The 15,306-nt window shown below is 46.0% G+C and overlaps 1 protein-coding gene across 25 annotated transcripts in view; it reads left to right on the top strand.

Moving 5' to 3' along the window:
* The first annotated feature begins 1,999 nt into the window (after positions 1 to 1,999).
* Ppip5k1 (diphosphoinositol pentakisphosphate kinase 1) overlaps positions 2,000 to 15,306 on the top strand; it is a 43,552-nt gene continuing 30,245 nt past the window's right edge. For 8 of the 25 annotated variants that reach the window (XM_063283725.1, XM_063283729.1, XM_063283723.1 and 5 more), the window contains exons 1-10: positions 4,233 to 6,322; positions 6,586 to 6,769; positions 7,095 to 7,290; positions 7,691 to 7,781; positions 7,987 to 8,072; positions 8,388 to 8,542; positions 8,677 to 8,778; positions 9,749 to 9,910; positions 10,007 to 10,128; positions 15,190 to 15,291. In XM_063283725.1, coding sequence (XP_063139795.1) covers positions 6,617 to 6,769; positions 7,095 to 7,290; positions 7,691 to 7,781; positions 7,987 to 8,072; positions 8,388 to 8,542; positions 8,677 to 8,778; positions 9,749 to 9,910; positions 10,007 to 10,128; positions 15,190 to 15,291 — 1,169 coding nt within the window. In that variant the 5' untranslated portion in view covers positions 4,233 to 6,322; positions 6,586 to 6,616. Of the gene's footprint in view, positions 2,149 to 2,300; positions 2,414 to 2,440; positions 2,885 to 2,913; positions 4,195 to 4,226; positions 6,323 to 6,585; positions 6,770 to 7,094; positions 7,291 to 7,690; positions 7,782 to 7,986; positions 8,073 to 8,387; positions 8,543 to 8,673; positions 8,779 to 9,707; positions 9,911 to 10,006; positions 10,129 to 15,189; positions 15,292 to 15,306 lie in introns of those variants that run through there. The other 17 variants (XM_063283730.1, XM_063283727.1, XM_063283726.1 and 14 more) reach the window with 10 other exon arrangements.

Here is a 15,306-nt window from a genome sequence, read left to right as displayed (position 1 = left end):
CTTCCGGGTCTTCTTGCTCTCGCTCTCTTTTGTGAAGTGCACATTCAGACTCAAGAGGCTTTGTTTCCACAGCTACAAGCAGGGCTAGGTGCAACTTGACTTTTATTAATGCAGGAAGGGGAATGAGAACTGAAGCTGAGATAGAGACCTGAGGCTTTGGTGTGGAGGGCCAGCCAAGGCAAGGCAGACATATTGTTCTTAATATGTCTATCTTCAGCTTCCTGATGTCCCAGAAGACGTAAGCTATTTGGGAGAAGGAATTATCCTTTATAATCCCTGCTGGTCCAACTAATAAACATTCCTTTATTTCCTTCAAGCCCCTACTCCATATATCTCCTCTCTGACCTTCCTCACTGATGAGTATCCTTAGTTACCATCATGTCATTTTTGGCTCCATTACATAAGCCCCTTTCTCTTGATAAAATAACAATTTTCAGAGAATAGAGATCTGCAACGGAGCTTCCTTACTTTTGGAGAGACAAAAAAAAAAAAATGTTACCAATGCTGTGGGTGTTCATTATCCAGGTTAAGGAGTAGGCATGAGTACGTAAATATAATTACTTGGGATGGTGTATATTTACCCAGATAAAAGAAGGAGATAGTCTTCTAGAGCAATTGGGCTGTTATTTGGCTGAGAAGGTGTTCAGGAGATAGGGGGTGGGAAGGGAGATTAACAGAAGGAGAAGTAAAGACAGCCAGGGTACAGAGAAACTATTCAAGTTTGGGAAATGCCCTCCTGCGTGAGTAGCTCTTCTGAGAGGGTTCATCTATTTGCGCACTCTTTTCTTCTCTGGGAGCCTCAGAGTGTTTCTGCGGGATCGTCGGAGAAACTGCCGTCATTGCTTGCTCCCATGGTTAGAATGGGAGGAGGTCTGAGTCTGAACATTAACTATCATTGATTATTTGTAGATTCTGCTCTAAGAACCATTTCTATCAATTCAGGAGGCCTGGGGAGGCTGTCGGTAAGATGAGGCATCTAACTAGGAAAATGCCAAGGTCCCTAAAAATCATAAAGAACAAATGAGGGCATTCAAACTGCTAAATGAAGATGCAAGGGCAACAATAACATACACAGAAATAATACATTCCTATATCTATTCTTTTTAGATAAAAAAAAATGTCCTTTACAGGCTCCTGTACTGGGGCTTGGTGAATCACCAGCTGATGGGCTTTTGCAAAGGGGTTGGATCAGAGCCCTCAGAAGGGCTCTACTCTAATTAATGGATTTATCCCTTGATGAAGTCATAGTGTGATAAGATTATTGGAACACGCTGAAAGGGAAGATGTGAGGCCTAGTTGGAGAAAGTGGGTCCCCGTGAGCATGCCTTGGATAATACATCTTGCCCCTTGCCCCTCCCACACTCTCTGCTTGCTGTCAGCCAACAAGCAAGTGACTGATACCCAGCCAGCATTTATGTTCTGCCTCTCCTCATCACCCAAGCAATGGAACTAAGGACAAAAACGCCTGAAACCCTAAACAAAACAAATCTCTTTTCCCATAAAATTTAGTTTCACCCTTACAAATAAGCATGGTGTAGGCTCTGGGATTCAAACCCAGAGTTTCAGATTCCAAGGCTAGAGAACAGAGGAGCAGGCTGTAGAGACAGAAACCAGTTTTCTCAGTTTTCCTTGTCCACCGTTTTCTTGTATCTTTCACAAATTAGTCTCTTTATTCCTCCCCTTAATTTTTCCTATCTGCTTCTCTGTTTGTCCGTGTCTCCAACATCCCTAGTGACTCTCAGCTATGTCTATATTTTCAGCTTATGTCTATCTTTAATCACACCTTGTTTTGCTTTACAGAAACAAAAGACTCTTTTTCCCGCCTCAAGGAGGTTCAATGTCACAAACTTTGCCTCTTCTTTCTGTGTCTCCATTCCATTGGTCTTGCTGGTTAGCCTTTCTAGAGATCAGTGTTGTGCACAGGCAACGCAGCAGGAAATTAAGAGGCAGACTAGCATCGGGTTGCATTTCCACAATCGGCCACTAGGAGTCACCCTCCTCCATTCTGAGGCTCCGGCCAACGCAGCCTGACTGTTGCCGGTGCGCGCCCTCTGCGGATTGGTGGGACCGCAAAGAAGTCGCGCTTTGATTGGGCCGCTGTCAGGTGTCGCTGCCGGCAGGTTCGGCTGCGCGAGCGGAGGGAGGCGGGTGAGTGCGGGCCGGGGGCGGTGGGGGAGTGGCTGGGGCTGGGGGCGGTATCGGGGAGGGTGGGCTCGGCAAGGGGCTTGGCCTGCGCTCGGGGCTGTGGGTAGTCCCGGGTGGGGACAGCTTCGGAGAGAGGCGCAACCGAGAGGCCTCAATGTCAGCGTAGGGAGAGCGAGGCGGGGACGGCGGGGGCGGGCAGAAACGAGTGCAGTCTGGATGGGAGGGCGGGATTCGTGACCCGGCACCGAGAGAGAGGACGGCCGAGGGGGTCAGTGAGAGAGGAGACGGGTGTGGAGGGGTCTGAGGGATCAATAAGGAGAACCTGGGAAGATGGAAGGCTTGCAGGGACAGGGCTGGGGACTCTGGGAGGAGGACAGGGGCTGGATTGCAGGGGAGGGGGCCGAGGTAGAGGGTCATGCACGAGAAGCCGAGGGACGGGAGGACCCGCGGGGCTGGATGCAGGGGAAGTGAGGGAAGGAACTGGCTGGCCAGGGAAGAAGGTCTGTTGAATGTTGGGGTTACTGTGGCGAGGAGGTGAACCTCCAGGAAGGCTAGTGTGAAGAAGGAACCTTGGGCGGTATAGGGGATCATTAAGTGTTCATCATTAATGGAGAGATGCTATCAAGTGTACCCTGGAGGCTGAAGCAAGAGGATCCTGAGATGAAGGCTATCCTGAGCTACATAGAGTCTGTCTTAAAAAAAAAAAAAAGTGTTAAGAAGGGTGATGACTCATGTGCAGGTTTGAAGTGTTGTTTACTTCTGGGAGTCACTGAGTGGGAAAATTGTCTGGATTCATTGCATTCATTAGTGATTGGTGTGCAGCAGTCAGGGTGGGGAGTAAGGTTAGGGGAATCAGTGAAGAGCCGTTATCACGAACTGGGGAGGGTAGCCTGAGTGAGCTGACAGAGAGAACAAACAGCAGACTCGTGTCAGAATAAGGAATACGTCGGAAACATGAAAACTTGCCGTAGGAAGGAAGTGGGAAGCAGGCAGAGCAGTTCAGGCCTGTAATCCCAACACTTGGGAGTTTGGGGTCGGTCTGAGCAAGGGAGTGAGACCTTGCCTCAAAACAACCAGTAAAAAAGAGGTGCACAGGCCTGGGGGTTCATGGTTGAAGGTGGTAAAGTTTCGGTGATTTATTTACTGTTGTTGGAGCTACTCTCAAATGCAAGGTGATTCCAGAGAAATAGAGAACTATGTGAGTTCTCTTCAGTTCTAAGAGCTAAAGAAGTTACAGTTCACCCTTGCTGGATACCCTTCCTCTAGGTCTGATGCAGTGTGGGTGTTCCTTTGATTGACTTCTTGTCCCCACAGCCCTTCCCTCCTTTGCTTCTGTAGTAAGACTGCCCTTTACCCCAGTGTAGAATTCTTATGCAACGAAGTTTGGGGAGAAGATAACGGGGAAAGAACACAGAAAACCCCAGCTTCTCCAAGAAGCACATGCACATAAACCCCGGCCTTGTCATAGCTATTCCTGACAGGCTATTTTTGCTTTGTTAACTTGGAATTTGGACCTTCATCTCCCTTCAGTCTATGTTTGAGAACAGGCTTCTCCATCCTGTTATTTCCCATTACAGAGTTGTAAGAGAATTCTAAGAATATGGCTGGATATTATTTAAAAACAAAGACAAAACAACACAAAAAACAGGGGAGACTTAGAGGGCAACAGGTTGAGGGATCTTAGACAAGGGCGTGGGGGAACTCTTGTTTTAGAAAAGGCCAGAGAATGTGGTGAAATTCTAAGTGGGGAAGTTGTGAGATATCTTTGGGAATACCACGGTTAGGTCACTGAAAGGGAATTCAAAGAAATGGCTCGTCAGCCAGGAGGCGTGCGTGTGTGCAGACTGCAGTGCATAACTCGAGATGCTATGTAGAGGAATGTTCTGGTCTTGTGGTGGTTGAGCAATAGGCGTCAGATGATGAAGACCAAGAAGACCCGAGGTCTATATAAAGGTCATCTATAATTTTCTAATCAAAGCTGCCACCCTATCGTCATGGGTGAATTTTAAATTAAAATGGAGAAATTACTGAAGATTTTATAACTGTGTAGTAAGTTAATTTACTCAAGGAGTTCTTGTCTTCATTAAGAGTTGTTAGTGTTTCTGAGAACGGCTGTGGGGCATGGAAAATATCTGCCGAGAGACTAATTTTATTCTTGGAAAATAATAATAGTTGCTCATACTGTTATAATCCACTACTAGCAAGTATTAGCCTTGTGTGTATTTGCTTCAGATCATTTTTGAGCTTTGAAAATGGATATTTATTTATAGGCTAAGCTGTATAGGTGTCACTAGAAATTCTTACCGCCATTCTCTTTTCTTCAAAGGTAACAAATTTGGTGTCTTCAGTCCATTTTAAAAATTATGTATTTATTTATTTTATTTATATCAGTACACTGTCTCTATCTTCAGACACACCAGAAGTGGGCATCGGATTCCATTACAGAGGTTTTGAGCCACCGTGTGGTTGCTGGGAATTGAACTCAGGACCTCTGGAAGAGCAGTCAGTGCTCTTAACCACTGAACCATTGCTTCAGCCCCTATTTTGTTTTGTTTTTCAGACAAGTCTCACTGTGTAGTCTTGGCTGGCCTGTAACTCACAATGTAGACCAGGATAGCCCTGAACTCACAGAGATCTCCCTGTTTTTGCCTCCAAGTTCAGAGACCAAAGACATATGTTACCATGCCTGAATTTAGTCTACTTTTAAACTGTTCCTAACTGGGGGCTGGAAAAATGGCTTAGTGATTAAAAGCACTATTTGTTCTTTCAAAGGACCTGGGATCTGTTGCCAGCACATGGTGCTTTCTTCTGCCTACATGGGCAGTACACAAATGTGTGTACATAAACACCTACAGGTAGAACACCTGTATATGTAAAACAAATGCTTAAAACAACAACAAAAACCACCAACAAACTTGTACTAATTGCCTTGGCAGTCATAAATAGCACATGGTGTTTATGCAAATGAATTGTGCTATATCCTTGGCAGTTTGAAGTTGGGAACTGTTGCATCTAACGTATATGTTTGCCACATCTGTGTGGGGACCCACAGAACACTGTGGAGGTCAGAGGACAACCTATGGGAGTCAGTTCCCTCTCCACTATGTAGGTCCTAGAGTCCAAATTCAGACCGTAGGCTTGGCAGCAGACACATCCATCTACTGATCCATCCTGCTGGCCCTTCTTGGTCCCTCTGTCTCTGTCTCTGTCTCTGTCTCTGTCTCTGTCTCTGTCTCTCTCTCTCTCTCTCTCTCTCTCTCTCTCTCTTTCTCTGTGTGTGTGTGTGTGTGTTTTAGTTTGACATAGAAAGGAGAAGAATGTCCTCGTGTGCATCCGCCTGTGGAGGAGTCTTCCCACAGCAGTCATCCACCTTGGTGGTGCTAACAGTTTGGAATGGATAGATCCTGAGATAGAATATACATTTGAGAATTCTTGTGACATTCTTTTCGTCTGCTCATGAGATACCAACATAGCACCTTCCTGTCTAATAACCAGAAATGTCTCCTGACAGATGTCTTTCTGTGCAGCAAAGTCACTAGAGTGCCATGAAAACTCTGGGTACATGCATGCAGAAGTGGGATGGCCTGCTTTTTCTGATCCAGATTCGTAAGACAGTATTACCAATATGACCTTAAGTAGGACTTTCTCCCAACGTAGCTGCTTCTCCGGAGGATCTTGTCCTAGACCAGCATTGGTTTTGTAGTCCTAGAGGACAGTGAATGGATTGAAAATGGCTGTGTGGATGTTTATCCCCAACCAGCACCAGACTTCTTTCCTTGAATTGTCTCTCTGAATCTGGATATCTGTCTTTTAAGGTGTTGGGGGTGAAGGAGAAAGGGATGCACAGATTTAATGCCCTGATACAATGCTTAGGGTGGAGGGTGTCCTCAACAAGTGTTTGTCAGATTAATACCAGGTAATGGTGAAGATGGAGTTGAAAGGCAAAAGCCTCTGAGTTGTTGCTTAGCTCTGCCCTTGACTTGAATCCTTGGGTCTAGCAGTGCTGTGGGGGTGGAGACAGCTGGGAATATTGTGGAATGAATCCCAGGTTTGAAATGTCAGTCTAACCTTGTCTTGGTAGGAGTCAACAGTAGCTTCCCTGAAGAGCGGCCTCTTCTCCTTGCTGCCTGGAGTTGACATTGTTTCCTGCCGGCAGAATCAGTGACATGCCAGCCCTGTAAGGCTTAAGCTGCTGATCCTCTTACCAGTTCTTGGCTGGGTTGGGGTAAACAGGGGAGGAAAGGAGTCCTTGCTTCCCTCCTACTTCTCTTTAGTCCTGTCAAGTCATGTAGTTTTCTTTCCTGTTGGTCCTTTCCATAACTTTGATTCTGTCCCCTCTGAACTGTTGTAGTTCCCTCTCAGTGTCTAGCTCCCTGTACCCTCTCCCTGCCCACGTAAGGGTGTTTGGATTCTTAGCTGACAGAGGACCCTCTTGTGCAGAGCGGGATGACTGGGTGTTCCGTCAGCGGGGATGTGGTCATTGACGGCCAATGAGGACGAGGACGAGAGCGCTACGGCCCACTTCTTTCTTGGAGCTGGAGATGAGGGGTTGGGCACCTGTGGAATAGGCATGAGGACAGGAGAGAGTGACAGTGAACTCCTTGAGGACGAGGAGGATGAGGTGGTAAGTCTAGGCAGAAGGACACAGCTGGGTGTTGGGGCCCCTGTTTATAAGACTCCCTCTTGTAGTCGGCTCTATCCTGCCTTGGGGAGGGGCGGGAGAGATTGGTGGGTTGCCGCTCTGAAACCCCTGTTCAAATGCCCCTCCTCTGTTTGTCTCATGGTCACGGCTTCTTCTTTTGAAGAAGTACTTTTCTCACAGTGTTTCTCCTGTGGTAGCCATCCTTTATCCCTTCAGTCCAAAGTCCTGAACTTTGAAAGATGTATGACAGTGTTGGAGGTGACATAGGTGGGACTCTGGAGTTCTTGATAGTACTTCTTTTCTGTAGCCCCCAGAACCTCAAATTATTGTTGGCATCTGTGCCATGACCAAGAAATCCAAGTCCAAGCCAATGACCCAAATCCTAGAGCGGCTCTGCAGATTTGACTATCTGACCGTTGTCATCCTGGGAGAAGATGTGATCCTAAATGAGCCCGTGGAGAACTGGCCACCCTGCCACTGTCTCATTTCTTTCCACTCCAAAGGTGAGGTCTGGGAAGCATGAGTGCGGTGTGCGTGGAACCCTCGTTACCATTAGTAAGAGGCCATCAGCCTCTCAGAACAAAGCAGAGCAGTGAAGGGGAGGAGTTTGCCCATCTCGGGGTTTGCTGAATTTGGCTCAAAGCCCACACTGCAGCCTCACAGGATGACTCCAGGACACTTAGGGCTTGGTTAGATAGAATTGAATTTCTGGTTGAATCCTCCATGTAATTGGATTCATTTTTCCTGATGAATATCCTGGACTTGACGAGCTAGGCCAATGAGTGCTGGGCTGGGTGTGTGGAGGAGCTCAGTGGCAGCTGCTGGCTCTAATAGGTCAGTCTCCTGCCACTCCTCACTCCAGCTCTCACTTCTTTGGTGTCCCCGTTTTCCCCTCCATCACAGGCTTTCCTCTCGACAAAGCTGTTGCTTATTCCAAGCTTCGAAACCCCTTCCTTATCAATGATCTGACCATGCAGTATTACATCCAAGACAGGTATAGCTTCCTATGGACCAGAGGGGTGGGTGACCCTGAAATGCCCATTTTAGGGAGCCTACTCTGGGATGAGCAGAGCCAAATATGTTTCATTTTTTGTATCATATCTTATTGAATTCTGGTTCCCCATGCAAATAAAATCCCTAGCCTCTCCCCTTAGTCAGCCCCACTTTTCCTACCTGGCTAATTTATTTGGGGATGACAGGAGGGAGGTGTACCGGATCCTACAGGAGGAGGGTATTGATCTGCCACGATATGCTGTGCTCAACCGTGACCCTGCCTGTCCTGAGGGTGAGTCCTTGGCTGTGTCTGATTGTTCCCTGCTTGATATTCATGATTTAACCCGGTATTTGTCCTTTAAACATCTCCCGTATGTGTGGGTATATGTATCTGTGTGGGCCTTTGACTGTTGGATGACAAGTAGAGCCTTTGACCTGTTATATAGATATCATCATATCTGAATTCCACATATAAGCACCGGCATATCTGTTACAGACCACGGTCATAAAAATGTAAACGTTATATAGATTAAAACCCCAGGGAAGGAGGAGTTGGAAATACTCTACAACCTTAGGCCACGAGAACGATTCCACACCCATCTTTCAGAGTGCAACCTGATAGAAGGTGAAGACCAGGTGGAGGTTAATGGAGCTGTCTTTCCCAAGCCCTTCGTGGAGAAGCCAGTGAGTGCAGAGGACCACAATGTTTACATCTACTACCCTAGCTCTGCTGGAGGAGGAAGCCAGCGCCTCTTCCGTAAGGTAGGGGAGACATTTGAGCATCTGGGAAGTCAGAGAGTCGAAGAACAGAGTGTGGTTGTTGGGAAAGGAGAAGGCATCTGTGGATAAACCTGGAGACTGAGGTAATATTGTTACCCTTCCTTTTCCTCCTAAAGATCGGCAGCCGGAGCAGTGTGTACTCTCCTGAGAGCAGTGTCCGGAAGACAGGATCGTACATCTATGAGGAGTTCATGCCAACGGATGGCACAGACGTTAAGGTTATGGTGGATGCAGAGATTTAAGATGTCATAAATGTCGGGGTGGGCGTCGGGGTGAGGGAGGGGAAGCATGTGTGAATGAGAATCAAGCAAGATTCCAGTTGGCTTCGTACTCAGGTAAAGATAACGAGTGAGATAGAGACATTCTCACTTTCACTTTCAGAGCAAGAGCAAGGTGCTACAGTAAATCATATAAAACTGGTAAATTATTAGTTAATTAGGGCTAGACAATACAACCAGAGTCCTAAGGAGAAATAAGGCTCAGTACCAAAATTATCAGTCTCTATTCTTTTTGTAAGATGTTTTATTACATTTATTATTTGTATGTGTGTTTGTGTGTGTGTGTGTGTGCATGTGTGTATGTGTGCATGTGTGTGTATGTGTGTGCATGTGTGTGCATGTGTGTGCATATGTGTGTCTCGTGTGTGTGTATGTGTGCATGTGTGTATGTGTATGCATGTGTGTGTGCATGTGTGTATGTGTATGCATGTGTGTGTGCATATGTGTGTGTGTGCACCATGGTATGCATGTGGAGTCAGAGAGCAACTCGAGAGTCACTTCTCTCTTTCATCCATATGAACCTTGGCAATCAAACTCCAGTCATCAGGCTTGTCGGCACACTTCTTTAACTGCTGAGCTATCCCACTGACCCCATTCTTTGTATTCTTAATGTTTGGAGGGTTTTTTTTTGTTTGTTTGTTTTAAGACAGGGTCTCACTATGTAGTTCTGACTGACCTAGAACTTGCTGTGTAGAGTAGGTTGACATTGAACTCACAAAGATCCTCCTGCCTCTGCCTCCTGAGCTGGGATTACAGGCAGATACCACCACTCTTGTCTGTGCAGACTTTCTTTTTTGATTCTGGACTAGGCTACAGACCTAGTGCTCATACTGTCTTCTCTAGTGCTCATACTGTCTTCTCATATACAGGGTGAGCTGTGGGCATACTCAGTGGTGCTATGTACCTGCAGGTGTACACAGTGGGGCCAGATTATGCCCATGCTGAAGCTAGAAAGTCTCCAGCTTTGGATGGGAAAGTTGAACGAGACAGTGAGGGGAAAGAGGTTCGATATCCAGTCATGTTGACTGCCATGGAAAAGCTGGTGGCCAGGAAGGTCTGCGTAGCTTTTAAGGTAAGGTTGGTCTTACAGGGCTGTGAGGTGGAAGGAAGAAACAGAAGCAGGATCTGAGAGCCGCCTCTGATTCTTGTTGCCTTTTTGCTTTTGCAGCAAACAGTTTGTGGATTTGACCTTCTTCGTGCCAATGGTCACTCTTTTGTGTGTGATGTCAATGGCTTTAGCTTTGTCAAGAACTCAATGAAGTACTATGATGACTGTGCCAAGATTCTGGGGTAAGAGACAGAGTGGTCTAGAGCATGGGGTGTGAAATTCAGGAGCTTTCTCTCTATAAACTGGGCCTGTTGTCCTAGCACTGAGGAAGCAGGAGAATCAGAAGTTCAGTGTCATCCTCAGCTATATGGCAAGTTTGAAGCTATCCTGGGAAATGTTGAGATTTTGTATTTATTGTATATATATGCATAAAATTATATATAGTACATATATGATATATACTTATGATTGTATATATAAATAAATACATACAGCTTTTGCTTTATCTTAAATATTTTGAAAACGATCCAAAAGTCAACAAAGAAAAAGGAAACAGGATGTCTCAGCCCCTTGTTCCCTCAACACTGCATTCCTCAGAGATGACCACTGTTAACAGTGTTGGCTCTAGTAGACTGCCTTTCTTTCCCATGTGTAAATAACTATATTTAGTTTACTGACTATGATAATACTATGACTTTGCTTTTGAAATAGTTGCAATACCTAAACCATTCTAAAAATAAGAAATGATAACTATAGCGGACATCCATAGATACGGCTGCTCTAGCCAAGCACTGTCTGGCTTGAGAGATACACTAGTAGGCTGGATGTGTGCCACACACGTTCAGCTCTCAGGAGCCAGAGGCAGGTGGATCTCTGAATTCTAGGTCCGCCCGGTCTACAGCATAAATTCCAGGCCAGTCAGAGCTATATCAAAAAAGAAAGGAAGGAAAGAAGAAAAAAAAATTCAGTTAAGGGCTGGCAAGATGGCTCAGAGGCTCCAGTGCTGTACAGATCCTGCTGTGTGAACTGAGCCCTGGAATCTGTGTAAAGATGGAAGGGAAGGACCAGCTCCACAAATACGTCTTCTGCCCTCCACACATGTGCCATAACACATCACCCAGATACAATCACGCAGACTTACACGCACAACAATCAATGAAAACAAAAACACCACACTATTAAAAGTTGGGCTGGGTGTGGTGGCACATGACTTTAAATCCCAGCACTCTGGAGGCAGAGGCAGGTGGATCTCTGTGAGCTCCAGGCCAGCCTGGTCTACAGAGTGAGTTCCAAGACAGCCAGAATATATAGAGAGGCCCTGTCTCAAACCAACAAACAACCTAAGACAAAGCAGAGAAAGAGTTAGGTATGGTGGTGCATACCTGAAGTCAGCACTTGCAAGGCTAAGGCTAAGGTAGGATGGCTGCCACAAGTTTGAAGCTAGCTTAGACTATAGAATAAGACCTTGTCTTAAATTAGTCTGTGGTGGTGCACACATGAAGTTCCAGCATTCAGGAGACTGAGAAGGAGAGCTGTGAGTCTGAGGCAGGCCAGTGCTACAGAACAAAACCCTGTCTGAAAGGAGCTGAAGAAGGAACACAGTAGAACACTTGCCTGGAGCCCTGGGTTCAAGCCCCAGCCCCTCGCAAAAGCAGTGGTGGTACATACTCGAGTCATTTGGAAGGTGAAGGTGGTGTGGGGGCAGGAGAGGAATTAGAAATTTAAGTTCTAGGTTGAGAACGTGGTTCAGTGAGTAAAGCGCTTGCTGTGTAAGTGTGACGACACAAGTTTAGACCCTCCAGCATGCATGTAAAAAGTTGGGAGTAGCCTGTAACTCCAGCATAAGGAGACAAAGATGATCCAGGGGCTCACGGATCTGCCAGTCTAGATGATTGGTGAGCTCCAGGCCAACCAATGACAGATCCTGGCCCGGGGGTGGGGTGGTGGTTTTTTTTTTTTTTTAAAGATTTATTTTGGGGCTGGGGATTTAGCTCAGTGGTAGAGCGCTTACCTAGGAAGCGCAAGGCCCTGGGTTCGGTCCCCAGCTCCGAAAAAAAAGAACCAAAAAAAAAAAAAAAAGATTTATTTTACTTATATGAGTACACTGTAGCTGTCTTCAGACACATCAGAGTAAGGCATCAGAGTAAGGCATCAGATACCATTACAGGTGATTGTGAGCCATCGTGTGGTTGCTGGGAATTGAACTCAGGACTTCTGGAAGAGCAGTCAGCTCTCTTACCCACTGAGCCAACTCTCCAGCCCAGGAGATCCTGTTTTAAAACATAAGGTAGTGAGTGATCAAAGAAGACACCTGACTTTGACCTCTGACTTCTACCAGCACACATAAACTGGTGTATACACTTGTACACATGGATATAACTCCAACCCACCCACCTACACACACACACACACACACACACACACACACACACGTGTGTGTGTGTGTGCACATGCGTGCCTGTAGAAGTTTAAGGTCAACTGCTACATAGTGAGTTTGAGGCTAGCCTGGGCTACATGTGAAAACAATATACTTTTTTTTTTTTAGATTTTATTTATTGTACATGAGTACACTGTAGCTGCCCTCAGACACACCAGAAGAGGGCATCAGATCTCATTACAGATGGTTGTGAGCCACCATGTGATTGCTGGGATTTGAACTCAGGACCTCAGAAAGAGCAGTTGGTGCTCTTAACCACTGAGCCATCTCTCCAGCCCAACAATATACTATTAAGAGTACGTGATGGGGTTGGAGAGGTCCTGAGTACAGTTCCCAGCACCCACATGGTGGCTCATAGCCATCTGCAATGGAGGTCCAGTCCCCTCTTCTGTCATGTCTGAAGAGAGTAGTAGTGTACTCATATAAATAAAATAAATAAATCTTAAAAAGAAGTGAGTGTGAAGGTTGGTGTGATGGCCCATGCTTTTAACAGCAGCAGAGATAGGAGATCTCTGTGAGTTCCAGGCTGGCCGGGGCTACATAGTGAGAATGTCTGGAAAAGAGTATGTGAGAGGTGGCGATGTGGAGAGGTGGCACATAAGCCTGATGACCTGAGTCCAATCCCTGGAGCCATGTAAAAGCTGAAGGAGAGGACTGACACTGAAAGTTGTCATCTGACCACCTAGTGCCCATGCACATGTGTCACACCCACACCCATGCCCACTCATGCACATCACACACACCCATGCCCACACATACACACACACCCATACCCACACTTACACATCACACACACCCATGCCCACACTTACACATCACACACACCCATGCCCACACATACACACACACCCATACCCACACTTATACATCACGCACACCCATGCCCACACTTACACATCACACACACCCATACCCACACTTACACATCACACACACCCATACCCACACTTACACATCACACACACCCATACCCACACTTACACATCACACACACCCATGCCCACACATACACACACACCCATACCCACACTTATACATCACGCACACCCATGCCCACACTTACACATCACACACACCCATACCCACACTTACACATCACACACACCCATACCCACACTTACACATCACACACACCCATACCCACACTTACACATCACACACACCCATGCCCACACATACACACACACCCATACCCACACTTATACATCACACACACCCATGCCCACACTTACACATCACACACACCCATACCCACACTTACACATCACACACACCCATACCCACACTTACACATCACACACACCCATGCCCACACTTACACATCACACACACCCATGCCCACTCATGCACATCACACACACCCATACCCACTCATGCACATCACACACACGCACAGACACACACACACACACACACACACACACATCCCTATGCCTACACATACACATCACGTACACTCATGCCCACACATGCACATCACATACACCCATGCCCACACATAGATATATCACATACACACACATGCATGCATGCATGCACAAAGTTAATTAATTATTGATCAAAAATTTCGAAGCTGAATGTACACACCTATAATCCCAGTTCTAGGGAGGCAGAGGCAGGTCTCTTGGAGTTCAAAGCCAGCCTGCTCTACATAGTAAGTTTCAGCCCAGCCATGGGGACATAGTGAGACTCTGTTTCAAAAGTTTTATTTTTTTCACACAAAATTATTTTTTTATTTTTGTTAGAAAAACTAAAGAAGGGCTAGAGAGAAGAGTCAGCAGTTGCTCTTGCAGAGGACCTGACTTAGGGTCCCAGCACCCAAATGGTGTCACAGAGCCATCCACAATTCCAGGTCTAGGGGATCAGATGCCCTCTTTGCAGCTCTGTGGGTACTAGGCCCTGGCGGAGGCCAAACACTCAAAGTAAAGTAAGCTTAGAAAGAAAGAAAGAAAGAAAGAAAGAAAGAAAGAAAGAGAGAGAAAGAAAGAAAGGGAGAAAGAAAGAGAGAGAAAGAAAGAAAGAAAGGGAGAAAGAAAGAGAGAGAGAAAGGGAGAGAGAAAGAAAGAAAGAAAGGGAGAAAGAAAGAGAGAGAGAAAGGGAGAGAGAAAGAAAGAAAGAAAGGGAGAAAGAAAGAGAGAGAGAGAAAGGGAGAGAGAAAGAAAGAAAGGGAGAAAAAGGAAGAAAGAGAGAGAAAGAAAGGGAGAGAGAAAGAAAGAAAGGGAGAAAAAGAAAGAAAGAGAAAGAAAGAAAGAAAGGGAGAAAGAAAGAGAGAGAGAGAAAGGGAGAGAGAAAGAAAGAAAGGGAGAAAGAAAGAGAGAGAAAGAAAGAGAAAGAAAGGAAGAAAGAAAGAAAGAAAGAAAGAAAGGGAGAGAGAGAGAAGGGGAGAGAGAAAGAAAGAAAGGGAGAAAAAAAGAAAGAGAGAAAGGAAGAAGGGGAGAGAAAGAAAGAAAGAGAGAGAAAGAAAGAAAGAAAGGGAGAGAGAAAGAAAGGGAGAAAGAAAGGGAGAGAAAGAAAGAAAGAGAGAAAGAAAGAAAGAAAGGAAGGAAGAAAGAAAGGCCAAAGAATATGTGAGTTGGGCTGGCTGTGCATGCCTGTAATCCCAGTACTGGGCTTGTAGGAGGTACAACTAGGAGACTCAAGAGTTCAAGGCTAGCCTAGTGAGGTAGAGGCCAGCCTGAGCTACATGAGATCCTGTCTGAAAACAAAAACAAAGAAAACAATAAAGTTGAAATCCCTGTCTAGCACTGAGGGTAATTTGCATGCATTCGTTTCCGCCTTCAATGGAGTATTTGTTTGGATGCTTCAGGGTTTATATGAACAATTCTTCACTCACCTCCATTCAATCTTGTTATGTTTCGCCTGCCAGGAACACCATTATGCGGGAGCTTGCCCCACAGTTCCAGATACCTTGGTCCATCCCCACAGAAGCTGAGGACATTCCCATTGTCCCTACCACATCTGGCACTATGTAAGCAAATGTTAA

Source organism: Rattus norvegicus, chromosome 3, assembly GCF_036323735.1.
Source record: "Rattus norvegicus strain BN/NHsdMcwi chromosome 3, GRCr8, whole genome shotgun sequence".
Taxonomy (NCBI): domain Eukaryota; kingdom Metazoa; phylum Chordata; class Mammalia; order Rodentia; family Muridae; genus Rattus; species Rattus norvegicus.
The sequence above is the reverse complement of the archived record's forward strand: the minus strand, read 5'-3'. Positions and strand labels throughout refer to the sequence as shown.